At 36.4% G+C, this 19,468-nt stretch overlaps 1 protein-coding gene across 1 annotated transcript in view; it reads left to right on the top strand.

Moving 5' to 3' along the window:
• The window catches only part of LOC124368278 (basic proline-rich protein-like), a 30,635-nt gene extending 12,512 nt beyond the window's left edge, over positions 1–18,123 (top strand). The window contains 1 exon segment of the mRNA XM_046825552.1: positions 17,711–18,123. Coding sequence (XP_046681508.1) covers positions 17,711–18,123 — 413 coding nt within the window.
• The last annotated feature ends 1,345 nt before the right edge of the window (positions 18,124–19,468 follow it).

Here is a 19,468-nt window from a genome sequence, read left to right as displayed (position 1 = left end):
CTGGAGTCATCAATTCATCAGTAGGCTTTAAATTTGGCATGAAACATCATTTCTACAAAGATACGAATGGAATTCTATGATGTCGCATGTCGTTAAAGCCGGTCACTCAGTAATCTGAAAATGCACGTACGCATTTACGAACGGAAGTCCAGTGATTTGAAAACGAAATGTGAAAGCAATCTATAATATTTTGAAAAAAAAAACTCAATTATTTTCTTACCCGTTTCTAACATTTTGTGAACGAGTACTTAGGAGGTTCAAAGCGAAAAAAGAAATGACGTCAGTTTTAGTGTTTCACTCACAAATTCACAGTATCATGATTTAGCTGGGAAGAACGGAACGTTCCTTGCGGCACCGAACCATAGCAACTGACTAACACTCGGCTTATACCATAGAAATACGCAACCGTAACCACGAAACCTCATCCGGCACGTCACACAAGTCACCCTGATCTGGTTCATGAACCAAAGATAAGTTGATACATATGGGAGGAGAAGAAGCTGAGTGAGAGCAATCTGTAGTGTAACGATGTTGACTTTTCTCCATAAAAACAATGTTAAACCTCACGCAGTTACTTTTAATTCGTAGATTTACGTGAGTTGCTTCTTTTTAAAGATATAAAAAGAGATACATAAAAAAGAAATATATAAACAGATGTATAAAAGAGATATATAAAAAGAGATAAAAATACTTTTAGAGTATTTGAACAATAAAGTACAACAAAGGTTAAGATTTTTTAAATCCGAATATCTATAAAAAATATCGAAAAAAGGTCATTTGGATGCTTATAAAGTTGTAGTGTTTTAATAAAGCATCTTCCATAATTCTACGGTCAAAAGTAACCTCGTAAAAGAAGACATTGCATTGGGGCTAAGATCAAGATAGGGATAAACTAATACGCCAGTACAGCCGATTCTCATATCGACTGCCGCAGAAGTTTTGTAAAGTTATAAAAATTATTTTATTCGCCTACAGTAGGCTATGCACATATTTAATACACTGCCGGACTTCCTTTTCCGTGGCACATATCCTTGAAGTTCTGCAAGGTGCTTTTCGAAGCAACCCAAAGCACACAATGGCGGTTCTACATCACATTTAGTACACTCACATACAGTCATTTTTCTCTTTCTTTTTATCAGTATATAAAGAGAATTTGCCATAATCGTATGAAAAAGATGACTAAGAAAAGTTCAGATTTGTTGTCACTGGGGTAGTAGGGAAGCTACTGATCACCCTTATCTATCCCTGTCATGTTGGCGTTGTATTGCACAATAGTCAAAGGCTTCTCTCTCGAAAAATTAAAACATGGTTGTCGTAAGGACCATGTTGTTGTCATGTTCCGTTGAGATCTATGACACGACTATCTGGTCCCTCCATTTGGCCGCCATGACGCCTTCAGCAAATCGGGTGATTGTTCCAACAATTGCGAGAACAATAATTAGTGATAACTATTGGTGAGCTTAACGGCATCTTCAACGTGTGAATACTAAAGGTGTTTGATGAGCAATGCAAGAATAATTAGTGATGTCTATGGTGAGCGAAACAGCGTCTGCAACGTGTAAATACTAAAGGCGTGTTTAATGAGCATTGCGAGAACAATTAGTGATGTATAATGGCAAGCGAAACAGCGTCTGCGATGTGTAAATACTAAAGGCGTGTTTAATGAGCATTGCCAGAACAATTAGTGATGTATAATGGCAAGCGAAACAGCGTCTGCGATGTGTTAATACTAATGGCGTGTTTAATGAGCGTTGCGAGAACAATTAGTGATGTCTAATGGCAAGCGAAACAGCGTCTGCGATGTGTAAATACTAATGGCGTGTTTAATGAGCGTTGCGAGAACAATTAGTGATGTCTAATGGCAAGCGAAACAGCGTCTGCGATGTGTTAATACTAATGGCGTGTTTAATGAGCGTTGCGAGAACAATTAGTGATGTCTAATGGCAAGCGAAACAGCGTCTGCGATGTGTTAATACTAAAGGCGTGTTTAATGAGCATTGCGAGAACAATTAGTGATGTATAATGGCAAGCGAAACAGCGTCTGCAACGTGTTAATACTAATGGCGTGTTTAATGAGCGTTGCGAGAACAATTAGTGATGTCTAATGGCAAGCGAAACAGCGTCTGCGATGTGTTAAATACTAATGGCGTGTTTAATGAGCGTTGCGAGAACAATTAGTGATGTCTAATGGCAAGCGAAACAGCGTCTGCGATGTGTTAATACTAATGGCGTGTTTAATGAGCGTTGCGAGAACAATTAGTGATGTCTAATGGCAAGCGAAACAGCGTCTGCGATGTGTAAATACTAATGGCGTGTTTAATGAGCGTTGCGAGAACAATTAGTGATGTCTAATGGCAAGCGAAACAGCGTCTGCAACGTGTAAATACTAAAGGCGTGTTTGATGAGCATTGCGAGAACAATTAGTGATGTCTAATGGCAAGCGAAACAGCGTCTGCGATGTGTAAATACTAATGACGTGTTTGATGAGCATTGCGAGAACAATTAGTGATGTCTAATGGCAAGCGAAACAGCGTCTGCGATGTGTTAATACTAATGGCGTGTTTAATGAGCGTTGCGAGAACAATTAGTGATGTCTAATGGCAAGCGAAACAGCGTCTGCGATGTGCTAATACTAAATGTGTGCTTGCTATCACTGCGGGATTAATTACTAATATGCTATGGTGAGCCACGTGTTAATACTAATTCTGTTTTGCCACCAATTAACATGCTATATCAGCTTTTGTATTCGGTTGCGGTTAATTTCGCTTAGAATTTGCAAACATTATTTTCCCCAACTCCAAGACCTTTTAACACTTTCATTTTACCCTTATTCCGTTCATTGAAACTGATCATAGCATCATACGTACCACAATTCAAAGTTTCAAAGTTCAATGAATTGTGGTACGTATCACTTCCCCATCATTCAAAGTTGAATTCTAACAACATTCACTTTTGGTATCTGGCACCACAATACGGTATTTAAACTGACGTCTATGTAAGCATTTTTTTAGAAGTTCTGGATGAGCTAGGTCTTTGAATATGGGGTTTACAGTACCGGTTTTAGAGTACCGGCCTGATCTAGAGCATTTATCTGTTCTAACAATGCTTCAGTTCTGATGCAGCCTATCCCTAACCTCCATCTCAGGATTAACCAAACCTTCACTTCTTGGCCCACTCTCAACATCAATTTCACATTCTGTACGTGATGTGTATTAAATTCCTCTCAAATTCCTTTTCTTTGCTCACCTACTAGGGTTATTTCTAATCATGTCTACATATTCGAACTAAAAAAAAAAATAACATTTTGTATTTTCCACAGCGTTTTAGCAATGTAGTTGTTTAAACAAAACAGAATACAATTCCAAATGACACAGGCAGCAGCAGAACAATAAAAACATAAGAAATAGAATGTTCAGGTTAGCCAACATCCAAAACATAAAAAGTAATCTCTGTACGCATAACAGTGTAACCGTAATTGCCATTCTAGAAGTCGATTTCGAGTTCACATTTCTGTGCAGGCGTAATAAACAATTAATTATACATTCAATAGAAAGTTAAATACACGTGTATGACTTCACTGGAAGCGTATTAAAAAAATATTAATTACAAATTCAATAAAAAGTTGAATACACATGTATGATTTCTGTGGAGGCGTATTAAAAAATATTAATTACAAATGCAATAAAAAGTTGAATACACGTGAATGATTTCTGTGGAGGCTTATTAATAAAAATGTATTACACATTCAATAAAAAGTTGAATACACATGTATGATTTCTGTGGAGGCGTATTAATGAAAATTAATTACAAATGCAATAAAAAGTTGAATACACGTGAATGATTTCTGTGGAGGCTTATTAATAAAAATGTATTACACATTCAATAAAAAGTTGAATACACATGTATGATTTCTGTGGAGGCGTATTAATGAAAATTAATTACAAATGCAATAAAAAGTTGAATACACGTGAATGATTTCTGTGGAGGCTTATTAATAAAAATGTATTACACATTCAATAAAAAGTTGAATACACATGTATGATTTCTGTGGAGGCGTATTAATGAAAATTAATTACAAATGCAATAAAAAGTTGAATACACGTGAATGATTTCTGTGGAGGCGTATTAATAAAAATGTATTACACATTCAATAAAAATTTGAATACACATGTATGATTTCTGTGGAGGCGTATTAATGAAAATTAATTACAAATGCAATAAAAAGTTGAATACACGTGAATGATTTCTGTGGAGGCTTATTAATAAAAATGTATTACACATTCAATAAAAAGTTGAATACACGTGAATGATTTCTGTGGAGGCTTATTAATAAAAATGTATTACACATTCAATAAAAAGTTGAATACACATGTATGATTTCTATGGAGGCGTATTAAAAAATATTAATTACAAATGCAATAAAAAGTTGAATACACGTGAATGATTTCTGTGGAGGCTTATTAATAAAAATGTATTACACATTCAATAAAAAAGTTGAATACACATGTATGATTTCTGTGGAGGCGTATTAATGAAAAATTAATTACAAATTCAATAAAAATTCGAATACACATGTATGATATCTGTGCAGGCGCGATACAAAATTAATTTAATAAAAGTTGAATATACCTGTATGTCACATCACTGCACTCGCAATTAAAAAAAAAAACTATGAAACGTTGTTTAAAAAAATAATTTTTTGCGAAAATAGGCGCACACCTTCTCGTAAGAGTTGAGTCGACTGTATTGGCGACCGTCTTGATTTAACTGCATAATGTAAAAAATAATGCACTACTTTTACACCCTTTATTTTAAACTAAAACCATGAAAGATGTCTCATCTTGAAGAAATAATTAATACGCACCCATGGCTTTTAGTCTTTTCGATATTTTTTTTTATTCGTTATACTGAAACAAATCTTAACATTTTTTTAAATTCATCGTTTAAATATCCAAAAGTATACACTTTACAAGAAAAACTAAAAAGCATTTGGATGCGTTTTTGAGATTATTAAAATGAGAAACCTATCATAACCCTACGATCTCTATTATGCCATTGTTATTAAGGGGGAATACTCAAGGTTGTTTCACTAAAGCGTTGAAGTTTTTAAATGTGTATCCAATATTCATAATAACCTTCTTTCATAATAAGCTATTGTTATTTCAGAACAACAATATTCCAAACCAAAGCAAACTATCTAAGCACAGGGAAAACAATATTTTCAAAAGATTTGTATACCATTATTGTAAATAATTCATTAATGATTAGTTCCCAATATTTGTTTTAAATATGTTGTGTTACAATTCAAACCTTTTTCTAAAAACAGTGACGAAAGCAAATATTCGTAATAAATAAGCGAGATTCGAAATCAGAGTCCAATAATTAAAAATAAAAAAGCAAACAAGTGAAAAACGCACCGATGTCAGCAAAAGTCATATGGTCGCCGATACACATATCCATGATAATACAGTATTTGGAGCACACGAACCAGAAGCGTGCGGAACCAACACTGGCCGAACAGCTGACTGACTGTGTTGGTAAACTGTAATCAGCTGATCTAGACAACCGCATACGTCACATGATATGGCACACTTAGCACTGTGCTCATAGCATCATCAACAATCGTTATCTTACTCACAGAATAACCTTTATAGCGTCTCTATTCATCAAAGTGTATTTTGGACAGGCTATAACCAAGACTGCACATCGAAGTTATCTAGTTCCTTATGCGTGGTAGAACGTAATGTTGCCTGTAATTAAATCCCTGGCACAATTTGACGATTGAAGCGATCGTAAATCGCTTAATTAAATCAGTAAATGAACAAATCATGTTATTAGGTAGACTGACAAACCCTTAGATGGAGAAAAGAAAGCCTTATGAGAAGACTAGTTTAACCCTACATAGTTTGTCATCAACTGAATATTCACAGTTCACAAAAAAAATACAAAAAAAAAAAACAATTTCCTTTTTTTATGTTATCATTATATACTACAGTTGGCAAAGCATATTCAAAGCCTATCCAGTCATTTTTTGGAAGAGGGTGGACTAAAATTTAAATAAATAACGTCTTTCAAATTTTTGAGATATTATAAATAAATAAATCATTACATAAATCAAACAAAAACAACCTCAATGTCAATATTGTTAATACCTCGCTTCAAACGCCCCGAAAGGATTCACTTCTGGCTGATCTGTAACTTCTAGTTGACCCTACACCAGGTACAGCAAAAATTGTCACTTAAATCAGGACAACTCTACGAATGTCCGGAAGCAGCACTAACTGCAAATGTCGAGATATAGGGATAAAATAAAAATAAATAAATTAATTTTTAAAAAAATCAATATGATTCAAATGGTTGATCAATAGCTCTTGTAGTTCTGCATAGGCTCCCTTAGTGTTAAAGATTGTTTTGCAAGCCTAAGTATGAGGAAGTACAGTCCTCTGGCTGCTTTGACTTGAAGAGGCTAGAATACAGCTGGCCTCCCCTCCTTCCACTGTGACTTCACTGAGATGTAGTGTCCGCTATCCCTCTTCATGTGGATGTCCTTACCATGGGATCTCAACAGGAGGTGGCTCCTATCCCCAACCTCACCCATCCTGAATATCCTGTCACCTAAAAATAGTGTAAAGGTCTCCTGTGCTCATTGTCCTGAAGCCAACAGAACAGAACTCTTCACACAGAAATATTAAAGGCGCCTTAAGACTGGGCTATTCGCTTCTCAATCCACTTTAAACAAGGTAACTGCTACACTAAGGTCGCGACAGATGACTTATCTAGGCGTTTAAACAGGGCTAAACGTCAAATCAGGAACGGCAAAGTCACAGAGTAGACGCCAGTCTACCATCGCGCATGACAGCGTGTTGAAACATCCTGAGTAACCAACCACTGACATCACCAGCTATAGGAACGTGTGAGAGCAACCAAGTGAACTAAACATTCCTTGCGTTACTATGGCAAGCAAACATTTGTGACAGAACAGAGAAACAGCTGTGCGGTACGTGTCAACCGACCAACCGATTTGATTTCACAGAAATCCATCATCCAGTAAAATTATAAATACTTAACATGACTCACCCAATTTCTTCGGTCTCATATGTTGACAAAAATGCCAAGCCAACAACATTTCGCACAAGGAGAGATTTAAAGAATAAACACACCTTCATTTGATGAACTCAACATTAAAAGAACTTTTTTTCCTGCACTTCCAATGTAAAATGTGAATTTAACCCAGACATTGTGACATTAGCAGTACAAAATTTAGAACACATTGTTGATGATGGAGCTCCTTAATATAAGAGGTTATTACTTTCTCGCAAGAACTGGCAGTGATATCAAGTTCCTAAGGTTGCCACACTGTGCTAAATAGAATTTGATCTGATTTGATGTGCCAATACGACATTAGTCGTGTCCGTCCCGGATTTGGGGCTCCAAATCTCCAGCATCACGAAGCTTACCATCATAAAAAAGAAAATTTCTTACGTTCCAATAATGTAATAATACTGAAGTTAAATGAAGATTCTTGAAGAAATTGGACCAATTTTAAATGCAATGCCACTAATAATAATCGCAGTTCCCCAACGTAAATTTGTAATTTGTGCAAAGCCATTCAAAGTAAAAAAAATCATCTGCAGGACATTTTTAGGAGTTGCCCGAAGATGAAATCTTCATTTTTACATTAGGAAACTGTGATTACTATTAGATGTATTGAATTTAAATCGACCAAAGTCACTGACAAGTTTGCAAAGCTCTACTAAATCGCAGTTTCAAAAAATTGTAAACCGCGTTCTTTATTGTGAATCTATTTCTTCAGCGTTGTCCACTAGTGCAATTTTCGGAGTGATGAGCCACCCAAGTACGAGATGAAATTACTAAAGTACGCGGGTACTTTTTTTCTATAATCTATTTCCAGATGACGTTACGCAATTGAACGCTGCCTATAACGGTTGCTCACAAATGTACCGAACTTCAAAGCGTCTCTAATAACTAACAGCACTAACAGAGGCCATAAAAGTGTTCTGACGGATTCTGCCGTGATTTACATGGTGTGACGGTGTGAATAAACAGGCCAGCGATGGGCCGGCAGCGTCAATGGGGTGTGTCGGGTTGGCCGCTGGCCGGCACTCGATACTCGGGGCCAACGACGAATCTGTTGGGCATTGTTGGACGCCTGACCGGGTCAAGGAGGACGCCAACTGTTGGCAAACACGAGCGGCGCCCGGCACCCCGGTTACTTCATTTCGGTTGAAGAGGAGTCGTCTGCTCTTGTATTCCACGCTATTGGTATATCGATTCTCGTATGAAGGGGCTGTGTCTTAAAGTTAACTTAAACTGAAACTATATGACTTAAACTGAGCGTTAGCGAAGCCTATCAGTCGTGGGTCTGAGAAAATTTAATTTGTCTGTCCGCACGGTATCTCGGTAACGAACTGACCAACAGATTTGAAATTTTGCAAGAACCTTCATTTCTGTATGGGGAACACTGAGTTCGATTATGGTGCGTGTCACTCCATTAGATTTGGCTCAACTGTTTTTTTTTTAATCTCTTTAAAGCCTCAGCTCTCGGCTACGCTAGCTTGTTTATACACTGTAGCTGGAATTCCTGTATGATAGGACCTCCCCAGGATTTGAACCGGTGATCTCTCAGTCAGAGAGCCGTTACTATATCCACTAGTCTACGGAGGAGGACTTGACTCAACGTTAATTTTAGCGCCTTACGTGTAACTATTATGACAACGAGAAATAGCAAAATAAATAAAGGTGTTAACAAACGGAATACACCCATGAATGATTTTGAGCCGTATTTAAACATGTAGCTTAACCATCCCAACACATAAATTATTATATAGTGACTTGTGTTAAGACTTTTATAATTAAAACCCAATTTAATGAAAAAAATGAATGCATCGTGTGGCAAGATATTTCGAGAAAGATTTCATATGTAGACATTAATTTCTGCATGAATTTTCATTTCTACACCAATAAATTCTTATGGTGCGTAATTATCGTGTCAACTTTATTTTTTGTATATGAGTTCCTGTCTGTATATCTGTCCACATGACCTTTCGAGAAAGAAATGAGCTATAGATTTGAAATGTTGCATTCAACCTAAACGAAGCCTATTACATACTTCTACCTAGTTCTTAACGTACCATATAGAAGTACGACACACCACGTGTTCCGGAACAGGCTTCGCTGAGGTTGCATGAAAAATATTAGTGCGGACAGACAGACAGACAATGATACAAAAAAGAACGTTTTACATTCTCCGACAGACGGAAAAGAATTTGGGTCTGCCTATTGAATGATAAAGACTTCAACGACGCTAGGTAAATTCCGTTGATGGACATGTATCATCATCGAAATCGATGTTACCTGTGTAGAAATAAAGCTTCATGCAAAACTTGAAGTATATAGATCAGTTCGATTTCGTAATATCGTGCTGACATAGGCAGACCAATGAGAACAAGCACGTGTCTTTCGATGGAAATATCCATAAATGTATGTCGGCGTGCGCAATAGAGACCACAACGTCATCAACAACGTGCGATAGATTCAACAGTGGAATAACCAACCTTGTATTACCAACACTGATAACAAACCTTGTATTACCAACACTGATAACAAACCGTTTTCCAGAAACCATAAATAGACAAGGATATAAAATTCCACATAAGTGCTGATCACCACAACTCCTTAACGTTGTCTACCTATTGAAATGCATTAGAGTTTACTGTACAAAAACAAAAGCAAGCTGTGCTATAACTTTATAGATTATTTATGGACAGTAAAAAACATTACCGGACCAAGAATCGGACCTTGGGGTACACCCACCCTGACGGATATAACATCAAAATAAAGTACAATAAATAGTAAAGTACAATATTTTTTCATTGATTTATAATTAAAAAATACTAAAAATAGGCCATATTGTACTATGAGTACCCAGGAACAAGAATATAATTAGATATTTCATTTAGCACAAGGGTTTAAGAAAACCAGAACTATTTTAATAAATTAAACATTGATTTCTTTCAAAATATGTTTTTAAATAACTAGGATCTATATTGAGCATAACTTCATAGTTTCATTGAATTTGGTCTTTATATGGGGTTAAAGTAAAATATTTTACTGTGTATTTCAAAATAAATGCGACTAACTGTATTGGCCCCCTAAAGTGGAAAATCCCAAAACATAAGATTAAGCTTGAAGATAAGTACGGCGGTTAACACACAAAATGTTGAATACAAATACAAAATTATATTTACATAATTTCAGAGCTCGTCTTGCTATAAACCGGGCGACGATATAGTATCGTTATACTTATATCAAAAACCCAGATATTAAGAAGCAAAATAATAGTTTCCTTACATTGTGAGGAATAAACATACTGCCATATGGTTCTGTCAGAATACTTGTTAGCTAAGGTGATAGTATGCACTAAAAGAGTGTTATTTAATCAAGTAAAAATTAACAATCCTATAAAAATATTGTTGCTATAAAATAACCTGCATAAAAGGACGTTGTTGATTTTATAAGGAAAACTATCCAGGAAGTAGGGGGATACCACTCTGTTACTATCCCTTCCAGTCCCAACACTATGTTACTACAGCCAGTGTGAAGTAACCTGTCCCCTGAGTCTCCGTCTACCTAGGACATTCACCGGCACTCTGTCACGTGTCGCCTGCAGATGTTATCCTAATTTAGGCACATTTGATTCCTCACTAGCTTAAGTAGCATTTTTACCCGAATCATAATTTCCACAATTTTATCAAATGTTTGAGAATTACGTAAAAAGTAAGTTGAAAGATACTAAACCAGGGATATTTTGATAAAATCGAACAATATACAGGAAGTCAGTCAGTTTAAAGCTTTCAACAATAAAATTGTTAACAATTTAGTTACTTGTAACAATTTTACATACTGTTACAAATGTATTCTACACTATACATTATTTTTATTTTAGATGAATATGGGCCCAGTGGAGTTTTCATTAGTGTAGTTTGTTCTTTCCAGCGAGGGACCATCTTGTACCATGAATTTGCAAGTAAACAAAGTCTAAATGACATGGAAATTAAATTTTATAATTCATATTTTTCGGTTGCGGAAGTTCAATGTTGATTACTCATTTCTTGGAAGCATATTACCTACAGTACTTACAGCCACTCTGCGGAAGCCCAGTGTTCCAAGTGACGGCCCTGTTATGACGCAAAACACAACTTTCCCTTGTGACACTCGTTACACGAAAACCACGTGACTTATAAACTATATAGAAATATTATTTTTGTAATATATAATTTAATTTCATTGCCATATTGTTACAAAAACCAACTTTATTGTTACAAGCTTTAAAACAGACTACCTCTATATTTCTTATTTTCTCTATATTGTTAGTTTTTATTAAATTTGCCCTCGTTTAGTAAAGTTGATCTTATTTTTTTATATCCTTCTCGAATATTTCGTAACAGTATTTTTTCCAGACATTTGCCATTGTTCAGTGAAACAAAAAAATAATTAACATTACGTTTAGAGATCTGCAATCTGATCTCTTCTTCAGGTAAATAACTAACCTAATACATAATTACAAACTAGGTTATAATAAACAAATCATACTAAAGCGTTGTGGACGCCTAAGTCAGGAATCACAACCAACATGTTATGTTTTAATGGTTAGTGTTGTGTATAGTTTTTTATTAAGTGCATGTTTTAGAGTTAGTGAAGTTGACACACCACATGGTGGTTGTGATTCCTGACTGAGGCGTGCCACAACGCTTTGGTATGATTTGTTTATTTTAACTTAGTTTGTAATTATGTATTAGGTTAGTTATTTACCTGAAGAAGAGATCAGATTGCAGATCTCGAAATGTAGTGTTAATGATTTTTTGTTGCACTGAACGATGGCAAATGTCTGAAAAATTCCTGTTTCCTTCGCAATCCTTCCATCGTCAAAAAATAAAATTCAAACCAAGATTTTCATAACAGTAAAAATTTTCAGTTTCAGCGGGTAAAAAAGTTAGTTAAGCTAGTGGGCGTCACAGAGTGCAAGTCCCAGGTAGACAGGAGACAGGTTACTTCATACCGACTGTAAAGTAGAACATCGCTTTTTGAGAATGTACTCTCCGTATCTCACCTTCTTTAGTGTGTGCTGTTCAGTGACATGGTCGACACTTTCTCGACACACTGGACACGGGAGTTATCGCTTGAGTCTGTGGACGTGCCACTTGTGTGTTATCAATTTCTCACTTGGACGTGTTCATCGCCATTTACTGATAACGTATTAAATTTTGTGTAAGCTAAACCTTATGCCTTTTAGGCGTTTTACTCCTTAAGAAGAGGCTTCCAATCCTTGAAACGGAGTGTTCTATTTTTGTAACACATAACGGTGACAAATGTCCGAAATCTGTTACTCTTTAAATTATCAATAATTCCATCGTTGTTCATTTACTTTATATAGGCATCACTATGATGAAACAAACTCCAAGAAATGCAGAAGCAGAGAATTTTAATTATATTTAATTTGGCGTTATACTTCGTTTCAGCCTATCACTTAGGGGTCTTAAACATTTCACATATGTCTGTCTGTATGTATGTTTGCATGGTATCTCGAAACAACGGACCTATAGACTTAGAGGTTTGCATGGATCTTCATTTCTGTGTAGGCTACACTGAGTGAAGATTGTGCATCACTCAATGGGATTTAGCTGAGAATTAACGAATATTCTTATATCGGTCTTATGGGTAACCATGATGGCAATCAGAAAATTGCAGAATAAGTACAATTTTAAATACAGATAGAAGCCATATGAGATTTTAACATGTGACATTTTTATGACAAAAAGATAACAGACTGGAGAGTCAATGTTATAAGGTAGTGACAAGATATTATTTCAGCGCACCCTTGAGTACAAGTACTCTCCCTAGCTCAGAGGAACATTTATTCTTTTTACACCGCTATGAAATTTTATGAACACAAATGTGAATGCATAATTAGCAATATATCTCAAGAGAGATTTTATCTGTAGATTTTAAAATGTGCATGAAACTTAATTTCTGCATGGACAATTGACGTCTAAGATTTGGTACGTCCTTCCACGGAATTTGGCGGAACATCATCGAAGCCTTTCGGTAAGCTGACTTAATTTCTCCTTTTTCTGCGGAGAAACGTAAAAATTTCTTGTCTGTCTGTCTATCAGGACTTTTCGACAATGATATGAGTTCTTTTCGTAGCTATGAAATTTCGCAATCGAACTCAGCGAAGGCTGTTACCGAAGGCGGAATTACTGAAACGTTAATATGTAAACAGCATCTTAGTAACCAGTTGTTTGCTACTGTGCTCCCCTACTCCTGCTTAACAGGTTTCCAAGGACTTTGTATAAAATATTTTATATTATACAAAAATCTTATTGAGAAACAACCCTTTTTCATATTTTCGAGACTTCGTATTACATTGTTTGTGCATACAACATTTTAAAAACCACGAATACTTGAATGTCAAAAATAGAATTTACTAACAGTTGCGTAACGTAAATGAAGGAGTTCATTGGACAACATCATATGAAAGGAATCTTTCCTCTTCGTAGTTGATTATTCACGTCAGTCAACAACTAACCAATCTTTTAAAGCTACAGTTTACGTCAGTACGTCATGTCCAACAACGTTCTTTCATTCAACACAGTGAATAAATGTTTCTATAAATTCGAATGATGGGTAGATTTAAACGAAGCACTCATAGCACAGAAGCACAAAAGTGCCTCACTGTTTCATTGATATTATCGTGTGCAGAAATGTGTAACCAGTTAAGATCTTTTTGAAAATTTATTACCATCCATTATAAACGGCAATAGCCTAATTCAAGACTGAATAAAAAAGTAGTGGATGAGGGAGATCGAGTCTTGACGGAGCAAGTACTTTTTTGATTCAATATTTTTTTGAAATTAAGATTTAATAATTTTAACTTGCACATGGTATTTTGTCATTGACATAATAGATTGAATTATGACTCATGTTTTATAAAGAAGTTTAAAATTTGTTAGCTTTATTGCCCAACCTTTATCAACTTCAGATTAAGAAGTATTTATATTTTCCTCCTTAGTTTACTTTATACTCTTTATATTTTTTATACCAGTTCTTAAATAAATTGTTTCAGTTGTAGTACATTATTGTTTGTTTAAGAATAACTATAATACATGCTATAAAAAAGTATTTCAGTAATGCTATCTATATGACCATGTTATAAACATTGTAAGACGTCAATGAACAATGAATAAGCTATATAATTTTAGTCAGTATTAATGTCCAAACAATTTGATTCTTACACGAAACTATAAATGTTTAATTATACAGCAAACCATCATTATTGGGCTGTCTTATATAGTTTGAAATTAGGTTTAAAAGTCGAGTATACAAACAGTTTATTCCAACAGCACCACCTTTGATTTAACAGAACTATTGATAACTGGGCAGGCAAGTGTACGCTACCTTATGTCTGCTTGAAATGAATAAATACTTTGTGATAAGTGTTTATCATTATCAGTTATCATTTATCAGTTTATCACTGGATAAAACGAACTGATGACTTGTCAAATAAAAACAATATATACTATTTGATGAGTGAATGAATAGAACTATACAAACTGATCAACATACTGAATAATACAATCTAATGAGTGCACTGGATAAATATAGTATGGACACACATGAATACAACGTAATAACGATGAAGTAAATAAACTACTGTAGTAACAATAGATAGCTACTATAGTAGCTTAACCTGTCCGGATAAGGGAATAGTTGTAAAGTAGGTAAACTAATATTCATTACACTGTACCAACAACTAACAAATAATAGTTAATAAGCCTATAACTCTATTTCAACCAGTCCAGGTATCTCATAACACATAAGCGTGTAGGTATCACTGTCGCTAGTCCTCCATTCATCTGTCGTCGAGTGTAGCTCATTACTCGATATGGGCAGATTGTCCTACGTATGGTTCAGGTTATCCTGGTGTCAACACCTGGTCTCACATCGTACGGTTACATAAGGGTGTAGATCTCACAGTCGCTAGTCCTCCATTCATCTGTCGTCGAGTGTAGCTCATTACCTGATATGGGCAGTTGTCCCATACGTTTTTAGCTTTTGCCTGGTGTCAACACCTGGTCTCACATCGTACGGTTACACAAGCGTGTAGATCCCACAGTCGCTATAGTCGGAGTGTAGCTCATTACTGGGCAGTGTGTCCCATACGTTTAGCTTTTGCTGTCCAACACCTAGTCTCACATCGTCGGTTACATAAGTGTAGGTCACATTAGTCCCATTCACCTGTCATCGAGTGTAGCTCAGGGCAGTGTGTCCCATACGTTTAGCTTATTGCCTGGTGTCAACACCTGGTCTCACATCGTACGGTTACATAAGCGTGTAGATCTCACAGTCGCTAGTCATCCATTCATCTGTCATCGAGTGTAGCTCATTACCCCACCTGGGCAGTGTGTCCCATACGTTTAGCTTCTGCTGGTGTCAACACCTGGTCTCACATCGTACGGTTACCGTACATAAGCGTGTAGATCTCACAGTCGCTAGTCCTCCATTCATCTGTCATCGAGTGTAGCTCATTACCCCACCTGGGCAGTGTGTCCCATACGTTTAGCTTCTGCTGGTGTCAACACCTGGTCTCACATCGTACGGTTACCGTACATAAGCGTGTATATCTCACTGTCGCTAGTCATCCATTCATCTGTCATCGAGTGTAGCTCATTACCCCACCTGGGCAGTGTGTCCCATACGTTTAGCTTCTGCTGGTGTCAACACCTGGTCTCACATCGTACGGTTACATAAGCGTGTAGATGTCACGGTCACTAGTCCTCCATTCATCTGTCATTCCTTGGTTTATTACTTTTTAATACGGCTGCCGCGGCGTCATCACAATAAAATAGATAAGTTCGTTCTTCAAACATCCGGCTTACTGGGACTCTTAAGGGGGCACTCCACCCTAGAATCGATGAAAATGCCAAAAATGAACAACAATTTTTTTGTCTAGTTTTGTCCCTTGTACTTTTCTGAACAATTTGATATACATAACAAGTACAGTTCAAATGCTTATAACTTGTTTATTTTATCTATAAATGAAACGCTAACACTTACTTCAGGCTAGTAGCCATCGCCTTTCTAGGCTGTTTTCCGAAAGTTTGGTTTTCACGCGTTTTCATTTGTTGTGGCAGACATAACTTAAGTTGTATTTGAGATAGCCTTATAATTTTTTTTTATTTGAAAGAGGACATTTCATTCTGTAACCTGTAGTATGGATTTACATTAGTTTCTTCAACAAACATTTTTTTTAAAGTTACAAAAATAATTTTGTAAAAATATTTTGAACAAAAAGTAAATAACTTTTTTTACAGAAATATTTTATATAATTTAGTATCCATACTGGAGGAAGCACAATGAAATATCCTATTCAACATAAAAAATAAATTATGAGGCTATCTGAAATACAACTTAAGTTATGTTTGCCACAGTAAATCCTAGTTTTATCCGTAAAAAGTTACCCCCAGTGGGGAGGGGGTGAGGGACCAAAAATTATGGATAAAGTTACCCATAACTAACACTAATATATAAAAATGAAATAATTAATTTTGCTATAAAAATAAAATAAAAACAATTTTGGGTGGAGTGCCCCCTTAAAATTGAATATAGTGAATTTGTCACGTATGTCACATTAATAAATAAGTAAATTGCGGTTTTTAGCGAACCCTGCACTAAATTTCAAGAACGTATCGTGGGCTTATTAATACATTTTAATAGTGACGGCGACATTTTATTAATAAATAATATTTTCTCCTTGAGGATGAAAGTTTCGTTTTGATAAGCAGTTAGATACGGAATTATTCTTGCTCCAATGTGGTAAAATTGTAAAACTGTTTTCAAAAATTGTATTTGTGTGTAACATTACTCTTCGATTCAGCTTAAGTACGCTATTTATAAATTCACTCACTGTATCGTCTGTTTGTGGTTCGCACCGCGTCAGACACTGCCAACAAAATAATTACAATTTAAGATTGTAAATGTACTTGGAAAACACGATAGTTGGTCAACGGCCGCGCAAATAAAAATCCACGAATTTAAGAAAACAAATACATAATAATAAGTACGGCGTTCTTTTTTACTTTAAATTTTGTAGATTGAGTACAACCAAAGAAGTGTTTTACAATAAAGAAAATATTATCGGGCACATCACAGTATTCAGTGCTACTGGCGACAGTCTACAAGGTTAATTTACATTATACGAATTAAAAAGGTCAGGTATATAAAAATGCAATAGTAGTATTTATAGGCGCATCCTTTTAGTGTGTGAAAACTTAATTTTACACCTGAGGCCAAAACTGTTCGGTACCTTTGCTATCTGTAAAAAAGTTGTTCTACAATCCCTCACAAACAAAAAGGATACAGAGAAGCAGCTGTTCAAAAAAAAAACACCAATCATGAACGAGCATATCCAATAAAATTGCTGATCAAACAGGTACTGTATATTGGATTTGATTTTTGTATTAGAATGTAATTTTAACAACTCGTATGATTATAATTCAACTGCCAAAAGACTTTCTCAGCCACCTTTTAATTTTCAAAAGTGTCTAACTCACCGTACTTAGTATAAAATAAAGTGTCTACCTCATCGTACTTAGTGAAATATACTGCTAAATACTATGTGTGCTAACAGTATTATGTGAACAGGAAGTTTGGCTGAGTCCAATGTGGTCAATGAAGATGTTTATTTCACTTCACTTTCATAACATCTATTTTTCAACACACACCAAACGTCAAAATCAGCTGGGATCGGGAGCCGATCGATCAGCTGTTTCCCGCGCGGGGCGCGCCAAGAAAAATCAGCTGACCGTGACGTCGCGCCCATCAGCTGAACACCTTTTCTACTTACTGAAGTGGGTGTCCCACTCTCGCAGCCTCATCCTGGCGCGGCTGTTGGACCTTGGCGGCGGGGAGGGGGAGTACCGTGACGTCATCACGCCCACACGCGCACACTCGCGATCGGCCAAATACAGCGATGTCAATCAGCTGAGCCGAGAAAACAATGGGTCCCGGGTCTTGGCGAGGTTAGGGCTGTGCCTTTTATAATGTAACGGCAGCGACACCGCCGAGCTGGAACCGTAAGAATATTTATTGGTTCATTTCTCTGTTCTTTCCTAAAATCTGGCCCTTTACTGCATCAATCAGGGTAAAACCTAATTCGTGACCGTAATGACACAGTCACGCTAAACAAATACCACTGAAGAATCAATGGAAGTAAATTACAACAATTAAGTACAAGAGAGTGCCAATTACTATCAAATGTCTGTGAACATTATTTACATGTTTCCAAAAAATCGCATACGACGCTGGGCTATCACTGATGCTGACCGGTATGCGTGATTGAAGTGTTACATTAAGCTTCACAGAGAGCTAAAGAAACGTGTGAAATTTGAACATTTAATAACAATATGTATTGCTAGAAATTGTCGATGCATTGGTCCATTTAGATACTTTAAGAGCCGACTGCCATATTGGTTGTAGTCTTATAATACCAATGTTAAACCTTGTTCACTTTTACTAGCTTATTTTTCGCAGAATAATTATGGGAGGTAGTTCATTTGAAAGATAACATTAATACACAACCAAAACATTTTTTTTATTTTTCGATTTTTTATAAATTACTTGGAAAAATCTCAAACACGTTTGTAATTCATCATATATTTAAAAAGTATAGACTTTATAAAAAACCTAAAAAGCGTTTGAATGCGTTTTAAATATAACTTTAAAATGAGACGTATTTCATAACTGCGATAGAATAAAGGGCGTAACACTGCACGTAGTTCTTGTGGGGAAAAACTCAATTTCACTTTACTAGAGCCGACACTGCCTTAAGTACGCTAAATTGTATTCTCTCCGAGCCAATATGGTTACGATTAAATTTACGCAAATGTCAAACGGCGTCACTCCATGTTATAGGGGGGTCGCCCGCTCGGTCCGTATGATTAGTTTGTTTAAAATAGTTTGTTTATTTTAGTTGTTTGGAACACGTTGCTGGTGGACGGCAGCCAAAGGACGGGTTGTGGCGGTGAGTCACAATACGTCATAACTGGGGCCGGGAGCTTGGCTTTGGCGCCCCGTGGGGCATCACCCCCTCCCCGCCGCACTGGCGTGGCGCCACACCACCGCGGGTAAATCCGAGCAGGATCTCACTGCGGTTTATCGTCAGGATCGAAGCTCGGTTCCGATATTTCACGGGGAAATCGTACCGCAACAACCGGAGGCCGACCGAAATGTCAAAACCGAAGATTGAAAGTTTTTGGCACCCGCCCGCACCCGTGGCGTTGCGACACTGTGGTCGTGGCCGCCGTCCAGAACTGGCAACTTCTCTGAAACGCCGCTCGAAATACCGGCGAAACAAACATTCATCGGACCTAATTGGCGGTAATTCCAC

This window comes from Homalodisca vitripennis, chromosome 8 (assembly GCF_021130785.1).
Source record: "Homalodisca vitripennis isolate AUS2020 chromosome 8, UT_GWSS_2.1, whole genome shotgun sequence".
NCBI lineage: Eukaryota > Metazoa > Arthropoda > Insecta > Hemiptera > Cicadellidae > Homalodisca > Homalodisca vitripennis.
This window is presented reverse-complemented; position numbering and strand designations above follow the sequence as displayed.